We start from the raw sequence: 21,185 nt of genomic DNA, 5'->3' as shown, positions 1-21,185 counted from the left end.
GGTGCTTTGAGCTGCTCTAACACAGCTCTCCTGCATCCTAAGAAGGGATGGCATGGGTGCCATCACTCACCTGCTCTCCTTGGGTGCCTTTTGAACCTGGCAGGCCAATAAACCCCTTCAGAGAGAGACACAAAATGCAAGTTAAAATAAAACACAGAGGAAAACATCACATGTGCTCACGGAGGCTGACAACCCTCCCACGCTACAGGGATGGGAAGATGACAATAAATGGGACACACCAGTTTAGCTCTGCAGAGTTGCTGCTGCTGATGCCACAGTGGGATTTGCTCCTCAACAGGGACCAGGGGATGCCCGCACCCCCACAGCAGCCCCCAGCACAAGGACAAAGTCCTTGTTAGCCTCCAACATGCACCACCCACATCCCACCCTGCATTCCTCATCCCTTTTGCAAGCATCAGTTTTCAGCTCTGCATGTCGGGGTTTCAGCACATGAGGAGCAAATGCACAAGGGCCATGCTCAGCTGGGACACCGTGGGTCAGGCAGGAGGAAGGTCAGGCTGCCCTGGCCTCCTTACCCTTTGGAAAGGGCAGCTCAGCACCCAAACCCCTTGGGAAAAGGGGTGCACCTAATTGCACACCAGGGAAGGAGTAGGCAAGGCCAGAACTGGGGCAATTCTACTGATAAATCCATAGGAAAAAAAAACCAAACAAGGTCCCTGCAAGGAGCAGAGTCAGAGGAGCTTTGGAGTTTGGAGATGAGAAGTATGGCCACAGGGACATGGCCATCATCCCCACCTGCCCTTGTGCCACAAACACTGCGGATAGCTGGGGGTGGCAGGGGGGATGCAGGACAGTCCCCCGCAGTGCTCTGGGGGGCTGAGAGGGGGAGGAGGAGAGCACCCCGCACCCAGCCACCTGCTCCCATGGACTTACCCCAGCGCCCTCCTGTCCTGGCTGCCCCCTCAGCCCAGGGACACCGTCTGTGCCCTGCAAGAGGAGCGCTGGCATCAGCTCATGCTGTGCTTGGCAGAGAGCACCCACCCCCACCGTGTCCCCTCCCCGGGGCTGCCAGCAAACTCCAGGCTTCATCTGCGAGGTCTGCTGCAAGCGCTGCCCCTGTGTCCCCTCCAAAATCAGAGGCAGGAATGCCTCCCCCCACCTCTCAGGCCCTCCAGGAAAAGCCCTCAAGCCCAGGCTTCATCCCCACCAAGGTCAAAGTGAGCCAGCAAGAAGCTCTTACGGTGTCTCCTTTGGGACCAGTGGATCCCTCCACCCCAGCTGGACCCTGGGGAAAAGCAAAGGTGGTGGGAGATTTGGCAGAAGAGGGATGCTGCTCACTGTCCTGCTCTGCAGATGAGACCCCAGCCCATAGGAACCCTCCCTGGCCCCCCCAGGAGCTGCCTGTTACACCCCAGGGACCATGTCCCCATCATCTCACCCTTCCCTTCACCCCCACTGCCTGCCCGGAGCAGGGGCTGCAGCCAGCAGCCTGCCCGCGGGGCACAGCCCTTCCCAGCCGCCCACTTCCACCCACTCCCGGGGGGCCATAAAAGACCCTCAGGGTCAAGGACTTCACGTCCATTTGCAAAGCACATGGGGGACAAGTCCCAGCAGCTCCTTCCTCGCTCAACAAGCATGTGGCATGGGGACCCACACCTCGGAGACATGGGGGGCTGCGAGCCAAGACAGCGCCCACTTACCTGCGTGCCCCTGGGGCCAGGGGGGCCGCGTCTCCCCTGCAAGCCCTGTGGTCCCTGCAAAGCAGTGGGGGACAAGGAGCTGCTGTTAGAATCAAATCTCTGCACACATTGTGCAAAGCCTGCAGTGGAGAACCTCTCCTGGGAAATATCACACTGCTGAGGAGCTCCAGGGGTCCCAGCTGACCGGTGCGAGGGGAGCCCCCCAACCAGTGTCTCAGCCTCTCTGCAAATTTTGGGGTGGGTTGAGATCACAGCCCAGCTGGAGGAGACCCCTCTGGGCTGGGTGACCCTTGGGCCACCATCCCATCCCAGCACCCCCACCAGCTGTCCCAAAACACCTCATCACTGCAGGGTTTGCTCATCCCTTGGTGCAGGTGTGCATCGACGTACCTTGGGGCCCCGGGGGCCGGGCAAGCCAGGAGGACCCATTTCTCCCTGGGGAGAGAGCAGAGAAAGGACGGGGTGAGCACAGTGGCTGGAAAATCCCAAATAGCAAAGGAGGGGAACCAGGGCAGACCCACCTGAGAGCCATTGATGCCTCGGCATCCGACGTTCCCCGGCTGGCCTGGCTCTCCCTGCAAGGCGAGAGCATGCTCAGCCCTGTGGCCACGTGCATCATGCAGGAGGAGATGGGACGGGGCAGCCTGGTACCCACGTCCTGGTACCCACATCCCCCCCAGCCTAGTGGGGATGCTGAAGGGGCTTTACTGGTGTGTGCAAGTTTTAACACCATTTGTCATTTTGTAATTTTTCCCCCCACTACCAGGAGGCTGCATTTTAAGCAGATGCATCCTTTTCAGGTGTAAATCAGCACAAGGAATGAAACTGGACATCGTGGCACATCCCAGCCTGCCCATGGTGGCCCTGCCCTGCTCTTGCTGTGAGCCAGATGGCAGCAGCTCCCCCAGCCCAGTCACCACCTGCATTTCAGCAGCAGTTTGAACCAAAAAGCTGTGACTTACCATGGGGCCAGCAGGGCCCGGAGGACCCACTGAGCCACCTTCCCCCTGGAACAGGAGAGAAAGTATGCCATTTTTCTAGCCTGTTTTGCTTTGATTCTCTCCTTTTAGTCTTCACATCCCAAACTTCCCTTTTTCTTTGCACCAAGCATCAACTACTTGATGTCCCTTCAAACAGGTACCTGGCTCCCCAAATTCACCACCACCACCAAACCACTTAAATTTTCCTTTTAAATCCTCTGCAAGGAGGATTTGAACCACAAAGAGGTACCAGTGACCTGCAAAGCCCAATTCCCCCCTCCTCGGACCTATCTTTGCAGTGGGGAGCAGCAGGCTCCTGCACCTCTTTGGGGAGGGCTGGTGACACAGAGAAAGCAAACCCACTCACCTCTGGCCCCACGGGGCCTTGGAAGCCCGTCGCACCCTTCAGACCCGACATCCCCTGGGAGAGAAGCCAGGAGCGGGGTATCAGCGAGGTGCTCACACCGAGGTTTCACCCTGAGGTGGCAGCTGCCTTTGTCCCATCCCTTGCAGGAGGATCAGGGAAAACACAGAGACCACGAAGGCTTTGCCCAAAGCCAGGTGAACACAGGCTGGAGCCAGGGATGGAGCTCAGAGCCATCGCAGAAAAGCAAAGGGGTCAGCCCAGGAAAGGGGATGGGGGGAAGGAGCAATCCCAGCATGACAGGATGTGACACCCCTGCTCTCCCATTAACTCACGTGAAGCCCAGCAGGACCTGGCAGGCCATTTTCTCCCTTCACTCCCTGGAAAAGCCAAGAGCAGCCTGAGTGATGGAGGAGAGCATGACCTCGGGCTGGGGGGCCGTGGCAGGGAAGGGGCAACCCCCTCCACAACCCAGGCAGGGCTGCAAAGAACAAGGACAGACACCCTCACCTTTGCTCCCTTCTCTCCTTTCTCCCCAGCTGGTCCAGGGTCACCCAAGAAACCCTGAAATGGGAACAACAAGAATGTGTGAGCCCCAGCTGGACCATCAGGAGCTAAAATATGGCTCCTGTGCCCCAAAAGACTGTCAGTGTGATGCAGGGGGACGGGGACCCTCAGGCTTGTGCTAAATGAGGCAGCCCCAGAAGAACAGCCTGGCTGCTTGTCCCCAGCACAGTGCCACCCCAATCCCATGTCCCAAGCTAGTGCTGCACCATGCCACATGCAATGGTGACATGGAATAGGGGTCTCCATGGCAGCGCTGCACTGGGTGTCAGGGCCATGCCCATCACCTTGGAGGACACCATGGTGCCCTGAGCTGTGCACAGCAGCAGCGGGGAAGAAAAAGAAAATCTTCATGGGCCTGTGCAAGTGGTGCAAAGCTTCACGTGTCTGCAGGTGCTGAGTGCCCAAGCACTGAGAGGTTGAGCCCAAGGGCAAGAGATTCTCCATCTGGATGCTGGCATAATGCTCACAGGCAAGAGGGGACAAAGTATAGGCCAGAAAAGATATATGATAAACCATGTGGGATTGCTGTTTCAAAAAGAAGAAATCAGGTTTCAAACACCCCAGTAGAATCAGACCTCAGAGGAGCCTAAAATACCCTGGGCAGCTGTAAAAATTTTAGCTAACACTTGACTTAAAAAGACTGGGGAAGGGGGAAAGGAAAAAAAAAGGGTGACAAACCACTAGCATTCACTTTTTTATGGGAATTTTATATCCTGGCTGACAAACCCCTGGAACCGCAGCAACACGCAGTAGCAGCCCCCAGGCTGGGGCAACTGGGAGCACAGGGTGCTGGCACGGCTGGGGGCTGAGCAGGCACAGGGGTGAGGGCAGCTGCCAGCCAGATCCTGCATGGCTGGAGGGTGGCAATAGGGCGTCCCACACCGTCACGCAACATTGGGCTGGCACACACATGCCCACAGGCTAGGGGGGACGTGGGTACCAGGTGCTGCTGGTGCAGTACTGGTGAAACTGGTGAAACGGTCTTACTGCTTCACACTAAGTGTATGTGCTGGGACTGGGGCTGGTACTGAATGGTGCCTGTGGCAGAGCAAGTGAGAGTCAACTTACCTCTTCTCCCTTCTCGCCAGCCAGCCCCCGGTCACCCTGGAAGCCCTGCAGTCCCTGGGGAGAGGGAGGAAGGAGCAGAGCAGGCACTGAGGGGCTCCCCAGTGCCTCCCACCCATGTCCAGCTCCAGCCCCGCTCCACCAGCAGGTCTGCCTCCTGCCCACGACCACCACAGTGCAGACTCCTGGGGGGCTGCTGAGCACCCCAAACCTCTAAGCATGGTTCAGTCCCTGGCACCATTCTCCAAAAGCCCCCTGAGAAAACTTCCAAGCCCAGCTGTATTGCCTGTATTTCCCAGGGATTGCTGCCAGGGGTCTGGAAAAGGGTAGGGACCGTCACACCACCAAGTGACCAGCTTCATAGCCTGAATGCTATCCAGGCAGTCCATAACTGCTTTAATTTCTTTCTTTCCCACCCCCATTATTTTCTCCTGTAAAAGCAACTAGGAGGTTCAGATGCAGAAGAGCAGCCCAGCCCTCGTGCTCAGGACCAACACAATGCAGGATCTGCAGCACTTGGGTTATCCCAGCTGCACCTTAACGCACATGTGTGATGTTCTACAGCCCTCTTTTTTGGGGGGGGGGAACATGAACCTCGAGGCACTAATCCAGGACTGACTGGGTTTGTAGGCGTAGGAGGAACATTTTAGTTAAAGGAGACAAATGAACATAAAGAGCAGCAGCATGTAGAAGCCCCTTGTCTCCTGCCCGGGGCTTGAGGCTGCAGCTTCCGCACCCCATCGCTGGCCATGCCATGGCCCTGCCTGCTTGCCCGCGGCTTACCTGCTCTCCCGGCAGCCCCCACAGCCCAGGTTTGCCATCCAGGCCAGGGAAGCCATCCGAGCCAGGGTAACCCACACGTCCCGGCAAGCCCTGGAGCCCGGGTTCACCCTGGGGAGAAAAAAGCCAAGCGTGGTAAATTAAAAAGGCCACATCACTATGAAATCAATAAATTAAACACTGAGCTCTGCCTTTGCAGCAGACCTACTAAACACCAAGTACCTCACCAGGAGATGGGGAGGGCTGGCAGGGGGAGAAGCTTCGTGCATCCAGGCACTGCAAGCATTGGGCGCATGGATCTGCCCAGGCTCTCCAACTGAAACTGTGGGAGAGTTGCAACCAGTGGCCGTACAGCAAGAAACAAAGTGGAAGATAGGGAAGAGGCAATGTGTTAATGAGGCCAAGCAAAAGCCCTCTGCATCTGCTCCTTGGCTCTGAGGCTTGCGCTCAAAGCCGTTTCTGATGCTTTCCCACATGCGAGAGCCTGAGCAGATCCTCTGGACTGGGCATCACCAGCTAAAGCTTAGGGGCAGGGTTTTTTTTACCCCTTAGTTCACTGGCAATTCTGAATTAATCCCCATGCTCACTAGTGGCCATGTATGCTTGGGGCACCCAGCCCAAAAGCCAGGAATTTTGCCCCATTCCACTTCCAGTCCCAGCTCTGGGGAATATTTATTGTTATTTACAGGAATTTTGCAGGAAAGAAACCTGGGCTGCGACACACCTCTGGCTGTGCTCTGTGGCAGGTGAGCCTGAGCGAATGAGCCAAATGCAAAACAGACCATGGGCAGACCCAGCCCAACCCAACCATGTGCTCAGGGGCTGGTGCAGGTGGATGAAATCACTTCTTCTCTTCCTCACCCCTGCTGTCATCTGATCAGTCTTCCCTGACAGTGAGAGCAGGGAGTAGAGACCTGCTGGTGCCTGAATGGGCGTCGAAGACCTCTTGGGCCAAGGTCTAGTAGAAACATGAACCTTAACAAAAACCACTCCAGACTGGTCAAGAGCTGAGTCCAAAGTCGAGTTGAGTTTCCCTGTTGGAAACCTGCCATGCAAAGCCTTTGGCAGATGCCAAAGCAGAGCAGGAGAACAGTGGGCCAGGGATAGGGCTGTGGCCATGACACAGCCCCCTGAACTAAAGACATCAGGCTTGCAGATGTACTGTGATGGGTGAAAAAAATTTGCTCCTTTCCATTTCTGTGCTAATCCACCCCCAAACTGCTGACTCCCCTTGCAGATCCTGTTTATGTGAAGATAGAGAATAACTTTGGCACCTTTTTGTTCAGCTATGCTGACAGACTCCAGTGTTTACACTCAACCAGCTTAACACAGTCAGTGATGCCTTCCAGATGTTGGCAGCGGGTAAAATACTATCCCTGGGGTACATCCCTGCTTCAAGGGAGTGGGGCTGGGTGTGACAGGACACCTGGCAGCAGGACACATGATGAAGAGCAGACAGACAGTGCCTGATGGGGTAGCTGTGCTTCTTGCCCAAGATACCGACTAACTTTTGCTGTGAGCTTTTGGGACTTAAAGGTTTAACACAGCTGCCAGGAACCAGCCCATGCAAATCCTCCTTCAGCATCGATCCATGTAAGCCCAGCCTGTCCTTGGCTCCTCTTCTCAAGCCAGAAGAAAAGCCACCCCAGTTTTGGAGAGGAAGACATGATGACAAAGAAGATTGCAGGAGGAAAGGAAGGTCATTGCTGAGAGGGTGCCAAGGGGACTGGGGTGCTGTGGTTAAGGTCACTGGGGAGTTGCCATGCAGGATGGGAAACACTGGAGGGCTGAAGTAAGGTGATTGCTTCAGTAGATGGGTGTGCAGGGAGATGAGGAGCAGCAGGGATGGACACTGCTGTCCCTTCTGAGCAGCCCAGCAGCAACAAATGAGCCCAGCCCAGGACAAACGAGCAAGAGGCAGGGGGGTGCTGGAGGACACCTGCACATAGGTTCTGTTGAGAGGGACAAGATTCGGGGTATACCAGCTCTTCCCATGAGGGCTGAGTACCAGTGAGCATGGGTGGGAGAGCAGGTGGAAAGCTCCAGTGATGATTGGGACATCTGTTCTCCTTTCCTTTTACCCACGGGGCATCCAAACCCCACAGGCAGCTGTGCTTGCTTGGTCCTGGGGAGGTGGCCAAGTCCCACAAGGACATGGCACACAGCACCCCCCATTGCCGAGCACAGGCAGGGCCAGGGGGAAGGAGGTGGGTGGTTTCCAGAAGGGGACAACCATGCCAACTTGTGCCCACCTGCCTGGGAGGGCATTGGGCACAGCAGAGTCCAGCACCCAAAGGGACTGCTCTGAGCAGTGACTGAGCCCACACACCTGCTGCAGTGGGGGGCTGCAAGCACAGGGCAAGAGGAGCTGCAGCGTGGACTCAGGGGAACCAGTCTGCTGTGGAGAGCCACCCCTGCCAGCCACAGCAAGGTCCCCAGAGAGAGGACCAGGCCATCACCTCCCACGACAGGCACACATTTCCTTGCACAGTTCCCAAACCAGCAGCAAATCTGACTGTTACAGCTCTCCCTCACCCAGTGCTCCAGGGTTTGATCCAAGAGGGGCAGGGTCCCCGAGGGCCCTCACGACAGTCCTGAGGGCACACCTGACCTCTCCAAACTGGGCTCTCTCCACAAGCCATACACCCCACCCCTCCAGCCACGTGTCCCCACCAGCACCCCCACTCACCGTGTACCCCCGCTGGCCTTTCTCGCCCGGCTCCCCCGGATCTCCGCAGGGTCCCTGCGCACAAAAAGAGATCCAGTCAACAAATGTGTCCCCCCGTCCTGCCTCATGCTGAGAGCAGCCTGAGCTCTGTGGAGGACAACGAGCAATGCACAGAGGCAGCCTTGGGAAGGGAAGGGCAGAGCGGGAGGATTTGTGTCCCTCAGCACACCTGTCACCCTGCCCATCTTCACGGGGTCTGTGGCCAGGGTGGTTTTAGAGGCAGTGACAGATCTGGTTCCCCATTGCTTTAATGCCCTACAGGAGGTCAGGATGGGGAGTTTTGCCTTAATTTCTTTTGCTTCATGGTGCTGCCCTGTTCACAGAGGTCAGCTGGGGGAGAAGCATCACCCATCAACCCTGGGGTCTGTGTGGGCATGGGGCTGCAGACCCACCAGCATGGGCTGGCCCCACACGAGTACTGCATCAGCCATTCTCTGGCTTGTTCTTGTGCCTCTGGGAGGGATCCACATGGTCCCTATCCAAACACGAGGCAGGAATCCGATGCCCTGGGGAAGATAAGCCGGCACTGTTCAGCTGGCAGAGATGGAGGGGCAGGGGCTGCATCTGCCAGCAAAGCCCAGGGAGTTAGATATCAAACATCACTCGGGTTTCGGTGGGAAGCAGACATACAAACCATTAGGCTTCTTTGAAACCCAATCCCAAGGCCCTTAATTACAGCATGCCAGAAGCCACCGGGCAACAGATGCTTTTTGGAGCAGCCCAGGACTGTGCAAGTGATTGGGGCAGCGGGGCCAAGCAGCACCCAGCCGTGGAGGGGACACAGGGGCTTTTTCTTACTTACAGGTGCTCCTGTTTTCCCTGGATGTCCTGGGGGCCCGGGGGCTCCAGGTTTTCTCTGGATTAGAAAGAAAAAACATTGGTAAAACAAATCTCACTGACAAAGTGCTTGCAGAGAGGAAAACCCAGCTGACCAAGCCAAGGAAAAAAACAAACCACAGAAAGCTGCTTAACAGCGATACTCACCGGCCAGCCTGCATGTAGAAGCTGGTAAAACGATGATTGCTGGAAAGGAAAACGGGGGGAAGAGCAAAATGTTAAAAACAAAACTCTAAATCCCTTTTTGCTGGCTTCAAAGTCTTTTTCCTGTTGCTTGGGAAGACACAGCAATGAACCAGTCCTCTAAATTATTTTTTTTTATATACTATATGTATGCAAGTCACAAGACAAGGCTTAATCTGACAATGTGTAGGAGATAAGGAACTGCTGGCCTCGTTAGCAAATGAAGATGGAGACCCCACTTCTGAAGTTTGTTGAAATTCAGCTCCCCCATGGATGCCCCTTGGGAAACCAGAAATGTTTTGCATGTGGATAGGTTGGAAAAATGTTGTTGGAGAGTGCAGGCACCGTCATATTTATCCCAGGTTGGACTAAAACCAGCTGTTTCGACACTGCAGTTTGTCCCATAGGGGAAGCCTCATCCCCACCAGCCCCATCTGAAGCCCCAGATAAGGAGATGCTCCAGCAGTCATGGTCAGCAGGCTTTCTCCTCACTGCTCCTAGAAGCCAAATCTTTCATGCACCTCCAATTTTTTAGAACACCAGATGAGCACAAAGAGGAAGAAACCCACTATCCCACCATATTTCAAAGCCAGCGTAAGGGTCTGCACGCTTCCAAGCCAGGTTTCCCCAAGTTTTGGGAGACGCCCATGAAGCAAAACAATGTCTGTCTCCAACTACCAGCCATCTTCCTGTTGTCCCATCAGCACAAAACACAGACACTCGGGAGGCAAAACCCACCTTTCCTCCTCTGCCCTCCTCCTTCCCATGGTGAGCCCAGACATACTGTCCAGGCAGCTCCTCCAAATCCTGGCTTGTATCAGTGGCTACAAAAAGCCCCCTCCTTGTTCGTCACTCCAATCCCAAGCAGCTGGAGGGGGAGGATTCCCACGTGCTCCCTGGCTTCAGCCTCGGGGGTGCTGGGAAACCCTCTCCTGCCCCTGATCCAAAGATCCATCCTCTGATACCAGAGGAGAGAGAAGGGGAAAAGCCAAGGAACTCATTAATGAAAATAAACACAGACCTTTCAACATATGGAAATATTTCTAATAATGAGTGGGGTTCTCAGGGGCAGATGATGGATGGATGCGTTTAACTAGCTCTAATGGCACACCAGGCATCTCTGTTCCTTTCAAGTTGATGTTGAATTGATTACCATAAGCGAATGGGTGCAGTCCTTGCCAGCCTGCCAGGGCCAGGCCATGTCCTCTTCTCCAGACAGCTCTTATTTCCCTCAAAAGCTGCTCACAAAAACTTTTTTGGGGGGTTGGACCATGGCCAGTACTTTTGCCTTGTCTCAGGAATCAGTGAACTCAGATTCATTTGGGACAGGATATTATTTCATCAGGCTTCAAAAAAAAAAATCCAATCTTTTAAAAAGGGGGAAAAAAAAAAGTCCCACAGGAGACGTGAACTCATATTTCGGAGAACCAGATGCCAAGGAGAGGGGAGAGAAATTAATTGCCTTCTGCAATTTCAGCAGGAAATGGCGCTTTGCTCGCTGCAGCTCTGGTCAGCAGGGAGCGGTGTGACGGGCACAGGGATCGTAAGCAAACAGAGGGGATGGAGGATGGGGAGCGATCGCTGTATGGATCTGTCCTCCTGTAAAACTCCAGCCTGAGAGCAGGGCAGAGAAAACCCTTCCGACAGCTCTGCAAGGAGAAGGTCATGCCCTGCAACATAGTCTTGGCTGCCCTCCCCAGCCCACACTGTGACCACCCTCCCCAGCCCACCCCACGGCCATAAAGCCACGCTTATACAGAGCTGAGTTATCTGATGACCTTTCAGTAGCAGAAAATCCCTAAAGGTTGCCTCCTTTTTGCATGGAGCAATATTTTCTTTTGCTCTAAGGTTACCAGACCTCATTTCCCAGCCTGACTTCTTGCTTTTAAAGGTATTGGGAAAGATAAAAAGAAAGGACTCCAGCACTGCAGATTAAACTCCCTAATAACAGCAGGAGCTCCAGTTCTCCTTCCTCCTTCCCTGGCTTTTGGGACTCCACCACTACAAAGTCAACTCTGCCAGAACAAGATGACAACAGCTTCTGCCCCTCAAGTTACACCAAGACAACTTCTTGGCAAATACAATGTCTGTCAACATGTTGTGAACAAAAACGCAGGACAGGGGCTTGGGGCAGAATCGCAGTGGCTTTAAGCTGGTTTTGCTCAATTCCCATGAGCAGCAAAGGCTTGTTCCAGTGGGAAGGAGCAGGAGAGGCTACTGAGCATCCCAACAGCCATAACTGCTCTGGGACAGTCACAGATATCCCTTACTTTTCGAGTCCATCATACTGAATTATGTTCCCTGGCCTGAGAAATGGCTCTTCTGACTTGTATTTCCAAAGGCTGAGCCAACAACAAACCCCAGCAGCCCAGGATGCCCTCCTGCAGCCCCCAGATCACAAGCACTCCATTCACAAAAGCAGCACTGTCCCAAGCCACAGCATTTCTCCAGCCCCTCAGTAAGTTGCAGGGGGCTGCAGAAGCAGACAGCCCCCCCATCCTCACAGCAGCCAGCACTCAGCTCTTCACCCCTGTGCTATCTCAACAAAGATTAGCAAAACCCAGCCCACGGCTTTGCACTCCCGTTTCCTGCTGCTGAGCAAAACGCTGCCGCCGACACTGCCGGGGTCATACGGCCACAGACACAATAGCCCAGCAAGGCTTTTGGGTGCCCCACGTCACCCTTGCCAGACACAGCCTTCCCCTTGAGATCGGCACTTTGCCAAAAGCACCGGGCCTAGTGCCAGCACGCAAACCCCCCCAGGAGCCTGCGGCCAGGGCTCCAGCAGCCCTCCAACTTCAGCTTCCCAAACGAAGACGAGACTGTCTGCCCCCTCCAGTGTTCCCAACGCCTAAGCACTGAAGGTGGTGGCACACGAAATCACGGTCTACGGCAACGTCCATAAGCACAAATGTTTCTGCCTGCAGAAGAACAAAGCGCAAGGCCCCTTTCCAAATGCAGGCAGGGAAAAAAACCCAAACTGAGTGTGCAGAGCAAAGAGCGTCAGCAGCCCTGTGAAGTGCTCTTAATCACGCCCTGACAACAGGAGTCGATTACACAGATGTCTACCCCAAACACCCTGGGAGGAGGGTGATTACCCTGGTGCAGGCATGAAGATGCTCTCTGGCACCGCAGGCTTCTTCCAGACAACATTTCCAGCTCGCTCTCTCCTATCCCCATTTACTCTGGTCCCACACTGCGTGCTGTGATGGGTCTTGTGAGCACTGATAACAGCACAACACCTGCTCTAGAGCAGCAGGAGAACAGGAGAACATGGAGGTCCTCCAGATCAACCAAGATATCTCCCAGTGATCAGCTCGCCTGAGCTTCCCAGGAGGAATTTGATCTCCTCTAAGGAATCCAACACAAAAATGCAAGAAGCAGGTCTGGCCCAAGGGCTTCTGGTCGATCAAACCAAGCCCAGAGCCAGACCAGCACAGGGCCACTCTCTACCTCCTACCTCCTCCCTTCCTCAGGGTCTGCTGTGCTGGCAGAGCAGAGGTCCTCCTCACTGTATTGTCTTGTCAGCATTAAAGGCATTTGCCCTGGAGCAGAGGGTGCCATTACCCCTCTTCACAAACAAATGAAGATAAGTCAAATGTCCTGCCCGAGGTCATTAAAGCTTTTAGAGAGTCAGAACATAGAGCCTGGCCTCTCACTGACCCATTACCCCAATTTGCCTTACACACTGACTGACGTCAGCTTCAAGCACTGGATATCTGGACAGGCTGCAGTCCCAGCAGAGCGACATTACAGATGCACAAGGCAGAGAGCATCCCCGCTCCAGGCAGCTCCAGCCCCCACCCCCACCCCCGGTTGGTAAAGTGCCTAAGGCAGTTAGAAACCCAAAGCTTTCAGCTATTGCCCTGCCTGGATCAGGCAAGGCTCGAGAGGGAGTTTGAAATTAAGCTTAATCACAGCAGTCGCTGTGCTGTCAGGAGTTGGGGAGCCTGGACGAGGCTGGCTGGGTCATTGCAGTGATCGCTCCAGCGGTGCATGGAATTTTGCATCCAGCTATGCAGCAGCTGAAGCACTCTTGCCTCCCTGCAGGTCCCATCCTCGCTCCTGTGCTCCCCACGGCAGCAGGGTTCAGGTGAGAAAATATTTCGGCAAGAAGCTTGATGGGCACAAACCTCGTGAGCCAAAGCCACAGCCCACAGCTGGGGCATGGCAGAAAACTGGCATATGGTGGGAAACAGGAGCACTGCTTTGTAACCAGCAATGCAGAGCAGGAGAGGGGCTACTTCTTGCACGGCTTGGATCGTCTCTGACCCATCCTACTGAGGTAGGGCATGGGAGGTCATAGATGTGTGCAGACCATGGGGACCCAAGATGTCCCAGTCAGTCACAGGGGGAAGAGGAATAGCTGTGTGAGCACAACTGTAAATAGGGTGTTTCACCCAAGGACAGCTGCCCACAGAGCCGTTCCCAGCGAGCTGTGCCTCTGTCCTTGGCATCCTCCCTCTGCCCCCACCTGCCTACCCCACCTCTGTCCTTCCACCCAACAGGTTTGGAATCCAAACCCTCACAATCCCTTCCGTGGAGCTCTCAGCCCAGCAGAGCAGAGGCGCCTGCACGGGAGCTGATGGGGAGGTGTAAGTGGAGGTCCCCGAGTGCTCACCCGCTGCAGCTGTAACTCACCGTGAACATCTGCCAGTCCTCCCTGGAGTTCCTCCAGAGGACAATGGTGGGGACACCAGGGATGCCCGCAGGGCCTGGGTTGCCTGGGGGGCCCGTCCGTCCCACAGCTCCAGGGTACCCCTAGGAAGACAAAAGCAGCTCCTTGAAACCAGCTGGGGGTTTAACATTCAACACAGGCTGGACACAGGCTCTGACTCAAGTCAGCCTCTGAGCAGAGTCTGGGTCTAGGCACATTCCTGGGTTCAAACCAGCTCTTAAGATCTAAATAATGCTGACAACAGGGAAAGCAAAAGGAATGAGCTTCATACACACATGTTTGTGCCCAACCCTGTCTAACTGCCACAGGTACTGAAGCTAATGCGCAGAGATGTGACTTGTGGGGCAACGTGTTTGCCCCTCTACAGCTTGGGAAAGGTGGAAACTGCTCTGCAAAGGTGGTTAGGAGCACTCTCACTGTTTTACTGATGGGGAAACTGAGGCACTACCCTTAATCTAGAGCATCTCCAAGCATCTGTCAGTGCACTAGGCAATGCTGTGTGCAGTAGGAGATCGAGCTGTGCCATGCCGGCTGCTGCGTGCCGGGTTCTGGGAGCAGGAAGGGCAGCTGTGGGTCTGACCAACGCGGTGCTGGAGGACAGCTGTCCCTCCAAGATAAGTTGGTGGCTATAGCATGGGGTTGGACTTTGGGACATGCCAGCGTCCCTCGTCCAGGTGACCTGACTAAAACTGCTTCATCTCCCCGCTCTGCCACCTCTGCAGAGCCTTTAAGTGGCTCAGACGAAAGACAGTAGTTTGTCCAGACAGTCAGCTCAGTCCTGAGCCTGGGCTTAAAATACCCAGTAAAAATAGTTCTTTCCTCTTCCAAATGCACATAGAGGGCCACCAGACTGCAGCTTCAGCTCACATTACCCTCTTGATGAAAACCAGCCAAACTAACCCAAACCATCTGTGGTATTGTCCTGGATCCTGCATCCCATCCCATCCCGTACCTTCCTGCGTTTTTCTGGATACTCACTTTGTCTCCTTTGGGTCCCACCAGTCCACGTCTCCCAGGACAGCCCTGAAAGGCAAAGAAGGAGAGTTGTGTCACCCCGAAGGGGGACCCCCCGCAACCAGGGGAGATCCCACGGTGGCTGGGTCATGGCCGGGGCCATCCCTGCCCCAAGGAAGCAGGAACTGAAACAGCTGATTCAGAGCAAACCAGCAGCACCAAGTCTCAAACACCCCAAAGACCAGTGTGGTGGAAAGTGCCCCCTTCTTTTATGCTGCTCCCTTTCCACTCTCCTGCCCTGGCATCAGAAAGCAGCTCTGCTTGACCAGCTGAGCAGCATAATCCTTCAGCATCCATCACAGAAACACCCCAGACCATATGGCCGGGGAGCAGGAGCACATTTCCTGACACCTGGTGAGGAAAGGCAGTGTGTTAGGAAAAAATCCCATAAAGCTGGATCACGGCCACACACTCAAACAGTAGTTTGGACGAGGATGCAAACATCTGCGGCTTCTAACTTGTGTGAGATCTGATCTAGCCCATCTCTAGTCAATATTGCACAATTTGGCCAAGCGGTGACCCCACTTCAGGGCTTACCAAAGCATCTGTCTGGACAGAAACAAAGGCAGACGGGAGATCCCAGCTTTTCTCAATGAAAGAATTCTACCTGGAAGATGTCGGCAGAGCCTGATAACACACTGGGCTGCAGCACAGCGTCTATCTGCACGTCTGCTGCAGAGTTGCGGCTCTGATGGCTTCAATTACAGCCACCATTTTTGTTCTGAGCTTTATCCGAGCCGGTAGCAAACCTGGGAATCCACAGTGAATTAACACCACCCCAGCACAGACACAGCTGCATCCCTGTGACCACCGAGGAAGCCCCGCTCGGGCAGCAGCCCTTTTTACTCTTGGGATGGGTAAAAAGGCCAAGCTACATGTCCAGAAACAGCTTTGGCACTGAGGGATACTTCATCAAAGGGACTCTGATCACCTAAAGTGCCCAGATCTGAAGCCCACAGGTCTCCAGGGCTCAGTTCCCCCTCCCTGGGGGCTGAGGGCTGTGCCCCTGAGCTTGGTTTGTGTATTGCACACGTTCATGCCAAATGGCACATGCAGCAGCAGTGACGCTGGCAACTCTGGTCTGACTTTCAAACCTTGGGTATTAAAATCATAGAATCATTTAGGTTGGAAAAGACCTAAGATCTTTAGATCTTTTTTAAGAATAAACTTAACACTTCCAGGTGCACCGTTGCTGAAGGAGGTAAAATAAAGCAATTCCTGCCTACTGTACCCATTATTAAAATATGCAGCAGGATGAGCAGGAACCCCTATCAGTGCCAGGCAGCCCCTCTATTTATCCACCCAGCACTCCTCCTTTAAGGGGCTGGGTGTGTGCTGCTGAGAGACCACTTCTGAGGGAAGGCACCCAGTTTGGAGTCACTGGGATTTTATGTGAGCACCACGTGCCCATTGCAAGGTGCCTGGGGACAGGCTCATCCTCTCTGCCCTAGGTGCAGATATAAATTAGATCCTTCAGTAAGTCCTGCCTCCTCCTGATCCCCCTCAAAAGAGCTATGGGGTCCAGTCACTTCTGGGTGCAGCCTTTAGCTTGTCTCCTGCGTGGACACCCGCTGACCTATGTCCACAGCTGGGGTATGTCAGCAGCCGATGGGGTGCCCAACAAACCCTTCCTCCTATGCAGACATTGGTGGGTCACAGTGTTCCACTGAGGATACTTAAATGAACCAGGACCCTCTCTGAGATGTCCAAAGACCCATTCCTCCTCCTGCTCCTGCCCAGGCACTGGCCACAGCCACCCCCAGCATGAACAACCAACTTTGCGAAGCCAACATGTGCAGTCCTAGTGCAGGGTGGAGTGACAGGAGCAAGCCACGGGCACAACAGCACCCCCTGAAATTTGACAGCATCTATTTCTCTCCCTTAAGCAGCTCCCAAGCTGATGCCATTTTGTGCAAACCAAAAAGAACAATTCAGAGCACCAGGAACAACGAACCCAAGGGCTGTAACATTTCAGGAGAGAAAAATGAAAATCAATCCAAGAGATCTCATCCAGAAGGCAGCCAGTGTTTTGCCCTGCAAACTGCGCACAGCCCCGCTCCGCAGCACCAACCCTCCTCCTGCGGCGTGGCCTGACGGCTGCAGCCCCGGGTGCTGTGAAACAGCGGATGGCTCCCGGGAGGAAGTCATGGAGAAGGTTTTGCATTTACCTGTCGCCCAAGTTCACACCGTCCCTGACACCAGATGCCTCCAGCAGGATTCAATTTAAGCCTACAAACAGAAACCACTTCTCTGCTCCTAAATAGCCAGTGCTAAGTTTAACTTACAGAAACTGAAAAAAGAAAGATAAAAGCCTGTGGGGACATACCAACAGCTGGGAACCCCCATGAAACACTGTCTATGAAAGCCAAGGAGTTTTTGAATACTGGTAAAACAATGAAATCCCTGCAAGGAGGATTAGCAAGATATAAAAATCAGCAGCTTTTAAAGAAACACTTTCCACTTCTCACAACATGTTGGTTTTTTCCCCACTGATGTAAAGGCATTGGCCTTTACAGTGGACGGTGACTGGAATGGAGACTAAGGGCATGTGATCTGCAGTCTATAAATGCCCTGATTGGCATTAGGGCATGATCAGAACTTGGCAGGATGATAAATAAACTGCCATCCACACCTCCTGACTGGAACAACTACTCAAAGTGTTTTTGAAAAGGTGTTCAAAATCTCTGAGGGTGGCACACCAGATGTACATGAATCTGTACCGAGGGAGAGGACCCATCACGTGGTAGGGCAAGGCTGTAGGTATGTGCCCTGATCGATACGGCCAGTGAAAGAGGAGGACAAAAACCCCACAAGTGAAAATGTTGATGCTAAAACCCCATTCTTTCCAAATCTTTCCTCTAAGAATAATGAGAGATGTCACCTTCAGACACTTACCCTGCCTTGTGCCCAGGTCCCAGTTGCAAGGTTGCCCAAGGTGATGCAACAAGAGGGAGAGTCACAAGCCCAGCACACATCACCATCACCAAAACAAAAGGTAAGGCAAAGGTCCCATTCCCAGAGGAAAAACCTCAAATCCCTTTTAATGAAGTTTTCCAAAACAAGGGCACTGATTCTTTGGTTTCCCTCCCACAGGATACATTTAAACACCCAAAACATCCATCACACCTTTGCTGGCATCACCATGAACATGGGGCACGGCAGCAGCAAGGTGAGTGGGTATGAATTCAGGAATTCAGGGTGCCCACACTGGGAAGCAGCCTCAAAACAGGCTCTATGTGCCCGGACCTCCCACGGCTCAGGACGGCTGAAGGGGCTTGGTGGGACGGAGACCCAAGGAGGCAGGAGGATGTTTGGGGACCAGCAGCAAGGGCAGAACCCATCTGTCCTCAGCCCTGGGAAGCAGTAACAAGACATCAGGAAAGGCTGCCAGGCTCAACACATAATTTTAGCTAAAATAATATCTCTAACCTTGCATGTCATGTGCCACTGCAGAGCTTCAAGCCTATACCTGCTTGTGCCAGCATCTCAAACCCAAACTCCTAATGCCAGGATGGAGCTGCTCATACCTGTGTTTCCATCCAGGATGCTCACGACCAAGAAGAATACCCATCTCAACACTTTCTACAGGAGGGAAAAGCAATTCCCTCCTGTCTGGGTCCCCTCCTCCCGCTGCCTCCCCTCCTGCCGTCTGACAGCAGGGCTGTCAAACGCCGTGACGTTTCCTCCACTCCCGGGATTTTTTCATCCTTCAGCATCTGTTCCTTTTGCCATTTTCTTCTATTTTTGCAGGCAATAGCTGCAGCAGCAAAGAGATGGCTCAGGGGGGAAGCTAGCAGTCCTAAATTTAACTGTTATCCTATGAAGCCTGGCTCACCGATGACGAATTTAGTGCCAGGTCCCTCAAAAACAGCCGTAAAAACATCCATGTGTGGAGACTTGCCCTGCAGCATCCAGATGAGCCCCCAGGGCAGCCCCGAGCTCACGGCATCCCAGAGGGTTTTTGTGTGGGTGTCTGCCCAGTGGGGAGGAAAAGGTGCCCATGGTCACTTCTGGCAGTGGCACTGGGTAAATGAAATGCAATTTACTGGAAGAATCATTAAGAAAATTTAACCAAATTAGGGAAATCATTTTGGCAGAAGAAATAAATATGGGAAAATAAGTAAAAACATTTTTCAGCTACTTCTCAGTGAAGACTGATGACCTCTCTCAAGATTTATCTATTCTAAGTTTACCATTTTTTTTAAATTTCCGTTTTTTACACCCACTGATGGATGAATAATCTGAAAATTAATCAAAACTTTTTTCAAGACAAATTCAGTGCTCTGCTTTGAACCACCACAAATTTTGGGGTGTTGCAGCAGTAGAGACAGCGATGCCAACACGGGCCATGGACTGACACCTGCGGTTTGCTGCAGGGACAGGGGCTGGAGGAGATGGCTTGGTCATGCTCTGAGCCACTCAGCCTGCCTCTGGGCAGGACCAGGGTGAAACGAAAACCAACAATGTGGTTAAATGACTTGAGACCACCTCTAGGGCAGGGGCGATATAAGGGAACCATCTTCTCCTTTCCAGATGCCAGTGAAGTTTCTTCAGGGACAGCAAAAAACCTTCTTGCAGGACCAGGCTGGTGCACAGACCCATGCTGCCTGCATGGAGAAGGTTTCCCTACCCAGTTTCCCATGGTGAGCTGCTGGCACTGCAGCTCAGGAGCTTGGGCCCACCACCCACTCTGGAGGGGAAGATGCACCACCACCCATCTCTCCCCTCCCACAGCCATCGCCTTCACCACTCACTGGCAGCCCCGGTGGTCCTGGCAGCCCCGGTGGTCCTGGCTTCACGTGACACTGCTGCCCATGTGCCACTGGTGAGATGGGGTTCCCTGGGTGGGCGGCACCATCCCCGAGCCCTGGGACAACAGGGCTGGCTGCTACCGGAGGATGCTTCAGGCCACCCGCCACTGGCCGCGTCCTCAGGGGACCTTTGGGCACATTTCCTTTGGGGGCAGCTTCCTGACGGGCCGATGGGGAGACCTTGGTGAAGGTGGCAGGCACGTCCAGGTCAGTGATGGCATTGCTGGGTTTGCCAGGCGAGAGCCGCCGCCGGGTGCCCACACCCCCTGTCAGCTTCTCCGTGGTGACGTTCTCCTCCCGGGGGTCAGAGGCACGCTCCTTCTTGGCTGCCCTGTGTGTTTTGATGGAGGGTCCTGGGTGGATAAAAGCACCATCAGGTACCCAGGCATCGCAACAGTGCACAGGAGAAATGAAGGAAACCATGGACTCACCAGAGCTACCAGCAACCCACAGACTGCTCCTGCCAAGCCCTGGCCTGCCAGGGCCAGTGATTTTATTATAGGTGGAGTTCAACAGCTCAAAGCCTTCATCCTCAATAGAAAGGCTGCCCTCCTCCTCAGCTGATGGCATCTCAGTAGCAGAGAGTGATGTCAGGGCCCTCCCATCAGGCTGGGGGTTGAGGGTTTCCTGGGTGTCCTCCCATGTCCAAGGTGGCCCCAGGGTCAAATCTGAATTGGTGAGTCTGGAGTCCTGAAAAGGAAGAAGGAAAAAAAAAGAAATTTGAAGTTTTCACTTTTTTTCCCCCCTTCCCTGCTCAACACACTTGTGCTTCTTAATTTCCCACGTGCATGAATGCTGCTGTGGGGGACGAGGCAGCTCATGGCTGGCAAGCCCCAGGCAGGAGCCCCCTTGCTCCAGGGCAGCTCGTCAGCAACGTGCAGGTTGGTTCATCCACCTACAAAACAAAATTCTCCCTCCACAATGGACATGAGCCAGTTCTGGGCATGGGCCACGCTAACATGAACCTTTTCACCATCCCATTGCAAAAATTCCCCCACAGTTTTCTATGCTGGAGAGGCATCAAGAGAAGAGCCCATAGCCTAATGACAGAAATCCAAGCTTGAGAGCAATTACTAAAACAATTAAAGCAAATGTATAGAGTAACACCAGAGATTGGTCTGCCCCTTTGGCCTTTGATTTTGTTGCTTCTGCATATTTCGAGGCTCCTGGTGGTCTCAGGGGAATGGTACAGGCAGGTTGGAGGGGAGCTTGCAGCCCCCATCCCACATCTTTCCTATCGAGCAGCTGCAATAGTGCTGCTGGGAACCTCCAAGGATTGGGAAGGGAAAGCCTAAGTGGAGCCTCCTGGATGCTTGAGGCAAATTAATTTAAGGCAGTGGCTTGCAAGGGACTCACTCTGTCTTCAGCTGGCACGTGAAATGGTCCCTGCAAGACAGGGCAAGTCACAATGGCTCTTTCAGCCCTACAACCACCAGCAGAGCCCACCACCCATGGATGGAGGAAAACTGCAATATCCACACTCAAGACAAAACCGCAGAATGCAAAAAAGGAATTAA

The 21,185-nt window shown here is 53.9% G+C and overlaps 1 protein-coding gene across 1 annotated transcript in view; it reads right to left on the bottom strand.

Annotated features, from left to right (window-relative positions):
* Positions 1 to 21,185, bottom strand: part of LOC141953113 (uncharacterized) — a 96,069-nt gene that overhangs the window by 20,423 nt on the left and 54,461 nt on the right. The window contains exons 7-25 of the mRNA XM_074891423.1: positions 20,100 to 20,358; positions 19,612 to 20,021; positions 14,822 to 14,866; positions 13,807 to 13,926; positions 9,130 to 9,168; positions 8,948 to 9,001; positions 8,107 to 8,160; positions 5,421 to 5,528; positions 4,641 to 4,694; positions 3,516 to 3,569; positions 3,341 to 3,385; positions 3,009 to 3,062; positions 2,624 to 2,668; positions 2,183 to 2,236; positions 2,052 to 2,096; positions 1,662 to 1,715; positions 1,202 to 1,246; positions 895 to 948; positions 71 to 115 (exon numbers count right to left, since the gene is read on the bottom strand). Coding sequence (XP_074747524.1) covers positions 71 to 115; positions 895 to 948; positions 1,202 to 1,246; positions 1,662 to 1,715; positions 2,052 to 2,096; positions 2,183 to 2,236; positions 2,624 to 2,668; positions 3,009 to 3,062; positions 3,341 to 3,385; positions 3,516 to 3,569; positions 4,641 to 4,694; positions 5,421 to 5,528; positions 8,107 to 8,160; positions 8,948 to 9,001; positions 9,130 to 9,168; positions 13,807 to 13,926; positions 14,822 to 14,866; positions 19,612 to 20,021; positions 20,100 to 20,358 — 1,638 coding nt within the window. The remainder of the gene's footprint in view (positions 1 to 70; positions 116 to 894; positions 949 to 1,201; positions 1,247 to 1,661; positions 1,716 to 2,051; positions 2,097 to 2,182; positions 2,237 to 2,623; positions 2,669 to 3,008; positions 3,063 to 3,340; positions 3,386 to 3,515; positions 3,570 to 4,640; positions 4,695 to 5,420; positions 5,529 to 8,106; positions 8,161 to 8,947; positions 9,002 to 9,129; positions 9,169 to 13,806; positions 13,927 to 14,821; positions 14,867 to 19,611; positions 20,022 to 20,099; positions 20,359 to 21,185) is intronic.

This window comes from Strix uralensis, chromosome 21 (genome assembly GCF_047716275.1).
Source record: "Strix uralensis isolate ZFMK-TIS-50842 chromosome 21, bStrUra1, whole genome shotgun sequence".
NCBI classification, from domain to species: Eukaryota; Metazoa; Chordata; class Aves; order Strigiformes; family Strigidae; genus Strix; species Strix uralensis.
Note: the sequence above shows the minus strand (reverse complement) of the source record. Positions and strands in the feature narration are given on the sequence as shown.